The following is a 2,798-nucleotide window of genomic DNA, read 5'->3' as shown; positions in this document are numbered from 1 at the left end:
TCAACACTCTCTTCCTTAAGGCTATAGTGGATTTCCTCATTTTTTATTCCATCATTCATCAAACATTGATTTAGTATCGATTATGGGCCAGGGACTATTGTAGACATTGTGAATATAGGAAAAAACAAAACAAACTCTTGGATTCCTGGAGTTTAAATTTAGTAAGGGAGTTAGACTTTCTGTATCTATAATATGTAAATATTATCAATATCTAATATATACATATGTATACATGCAAAATGTAACTTCCTCACTTAAATGTATCAGTTGGTGATAATGGAGAAAAACAGAGCAAGATAGAAGAGCTAGGAGTTCAAGAACCGAGGTAAGAGTGGAATGCTGTTTATGTAGTGTTTCAAGTTCTCTGGACGTGGAATCAATGCATCCCTGAGATTACTGAGCCTAGAACACTGTAGGTGCTTAAACAGTATTTATTGAATAATGAATAATTAAATCAACTTCTCGATGAGAAGGGCAGTAGGAGAGCGAGAAAAGAGAGACAGAGACAGAGGCAGAGGAAATGTTTAAATCACAGTTTCAGAGTGATCAAAATTGCATGATTCTTAAATCATATGGTCACAAGGATTAGCCATGGAGAACTGGCTCTTAAAATTTCCCACGCAGGCTAGGGCATCTGGGTGGCTCAGTTGGTTAAGTGTCCAACTCTTGATTTTGGCTCAGGTCATGATTCCCCCCTTGGGCTCTGCACTGGGCACATGGTCTTAGATTTTTCTCTCCCTCTCTCTATACCCCAACCCACCCCCTGCTTCTAGCCCATTCTCTCTCTATAATAAAAAGAAGTTTCTCATGCAGGCCAATCACAATATATTTGGCCATGACCAGTCTGCAAAAATCAGTAAGCCTAAAGGCATTCACACAATTTACAGATCACCTAACTGTTGAGATTTCATCTTTAATCAAGTCACCACAGGCATTTTGAACATGAATATTTATAATAAGTCTACTGTCCTATAACTTTGAATTATTAGGTAGTTTAATAAATTTCTGTGGGTATCTTTCCCCATTTCTCTACTTTTTTTATAATAATATTTTTTATTATATTATGTTAGTCACCATACAGTACATCCCTGGTTTTTGATGTAAAGTTCCATGATTCATTAGTTGCGTATAACACCCAGTGCATTTCTCTACTTTTTAATCCTTTAACTATTGTAGTTTTGAAATTTCTACTTATATAAAATTGAGAAACACAGATGATTCTGATATCAATGTCATGGGAATGGAACTGTAATTATAAAATATCGATGTTTGTTTTAAGGCTGAGTTTAATTTTCAAACTGTATAATGTACAAGTTACAAAAACATTTTGATAATATTTTGTGCTTCTCAGACAAGACTTCTGAGCCAGCATCTTCACTTCCTGCTTTTTATTTGAAAGGGTTATTAATCTGAGTAAGTGGACATTTCTAAAATCGCCAAAGTGAATTCAGTCAGGAGGTGCTCCTACTTACATCTTCTGCCAAGAATATCTGGGGTGAATTGCAGACACAGACTCTCAGCTGTTGGACGGTGACTTCATAATTTGTACACAATGTCCCTAAAAACAAAATATTCTTCACCTCGGAAATGAAAAGGCAAAATCAAAGCTCTGTGGTTGAATTCATCCTCTTGGGCTTTTCTAACTTTCCTGAACTCCAGCAGCAGCTCTTTGGGGTTTTCTTGGTCGTCTATCTGGTAACCCTGTTGGGAAATGCCATCATTATAGTCATCATCTCCTTGGAACAGAGCCTCCATGTTCCCATGTACCTGTTTCTGCAGAACTTGTCTGTGGTGGAGGTGAGTTTCAGTGCAGCCATTATGCCTGAAATGCTGGTGGTCCTCTCTACCCAGAAAACGTCAATTTCATTTATAAGGTGTTTTGCACAGATGTATTTCATCCTTTTTTTTGGTGGCACTGAATGTTTTCTCCTGGGGGCAATGGCTTATGACCGATTTGCTGCTATCTGTCACCCTCTGAGCTACTCAATGATTATGAACAAAAGGGTTTTCATGAAATTGCTTATGATGTCATGGGCCTTAGGCTTCATGTTAGGTACAGTACAGACCACATGGGTTTTCAGTTTTCCCTTCTGTGGCCCCAATGAGATCAATCATATCTCTTGTGAAACCCCAGCAGTGCTAGAACTTGCATGTGCAGATACCTTTCTGTTTGAAATCTATGCATTCACTGGCACCATTTTGATTATCATAGTTCCTTTCGTGTTGATTCTCTTGTCTTACATCCGGATTCTCTTTGCCATCCTGAAGATTCCATCAGCCACTGGGAGGCAAAAGGCCTTTTCCACCTGTGCCTCCCATCTCACGTCTGTCACCCTCTTCTATGGCACGGCCAGTATGACTTATTTACAACCCAAATCTGGCTACTCCCCAGAAACCAAGAAGCTGATGTCATTGTCCTACTCACTTCTCACACCCCTGCTGAATCCACTGATTTACAGCTTGAGAAACAGTGAGATGAAAAGAGCTTTGGTGAAACTGTGGCGAAGACAAGTGAATTCACTCCCATTCTAATTGTGCTGAGAAGCCATGTGACATGTGGTCACTGCTTGACTGAACTCTACTCAATAAATGGTGGCAACCATTTGCATGTCTTGGTATGAGTAAGCTTGACCTCTCAATTTCTATGTATTTGTTAATATATTAGAAGTATCTTCATATATTAATGTTTTATTATTTTTTTCATAAATGTATAATGTTTGTTAATATTGGGTATAAAAGATTCTTTAAAATTTGTTTACCGGTGGCCATACAGGTGTTTATGTTAGGTTTTGCCCCAT

The 2,798-nt window shown here is 38.2% G+C and overlaps 1 protein-coding gene across 1 annotated transcript; it reads left to right on the top strand.

The window, feature by feature from the left end:
• Nucleotides 1-1,587: 1,587 nt before the first annotated feature.
• On the top strand, nucleotides 1,588-2,532 carry LOC100482075 (olfactory receptor 10A6). Its single transcript, XM_002916175.4, has one exon. The coding sequence runs from the start codon at nucleotides 1,588-1,590 to the stop codon at nucleotides 2,530-2,532; it is 945 nt and encodes a 314-aa protein (XP_002916221.2).
• The last annotated feature ends 266 nt before the right edge of the window (nucleotides 2,533-2,798 follow it).

This window comes from Ailuropoda melanoleuca, chromosome 8 (genome assembly GCF_002007445.2).
Source record: "Ailuropoda melanoleuca isolate Jingjing chromosome 8, ASM200744v2, whole genome shotgun sequence".
NCBI classification, from domain to species: domain Eukaryota; kingdom Metazoa; phylum Chordata; class Mammalia; order Carnivora; family Ursidae; genus Ailuropoda; species Ailuropoda melanoleuca.
The sequence above is the reverse complement of the archived record's forward strand: the minus strand, read 5'-3'. Positions and strand labels throughout refer to the sequence as shown.

What these genes read in the sequence shown, in the direction of transcription:
- LOC100482075 (XM_002916175.4), top strand. Translation starts at nt 1,588, where the DNA reads ATGAAAAGGCAAAATCAAAGCTCTGTGGTTGAATTCATCCTCTTGGGC.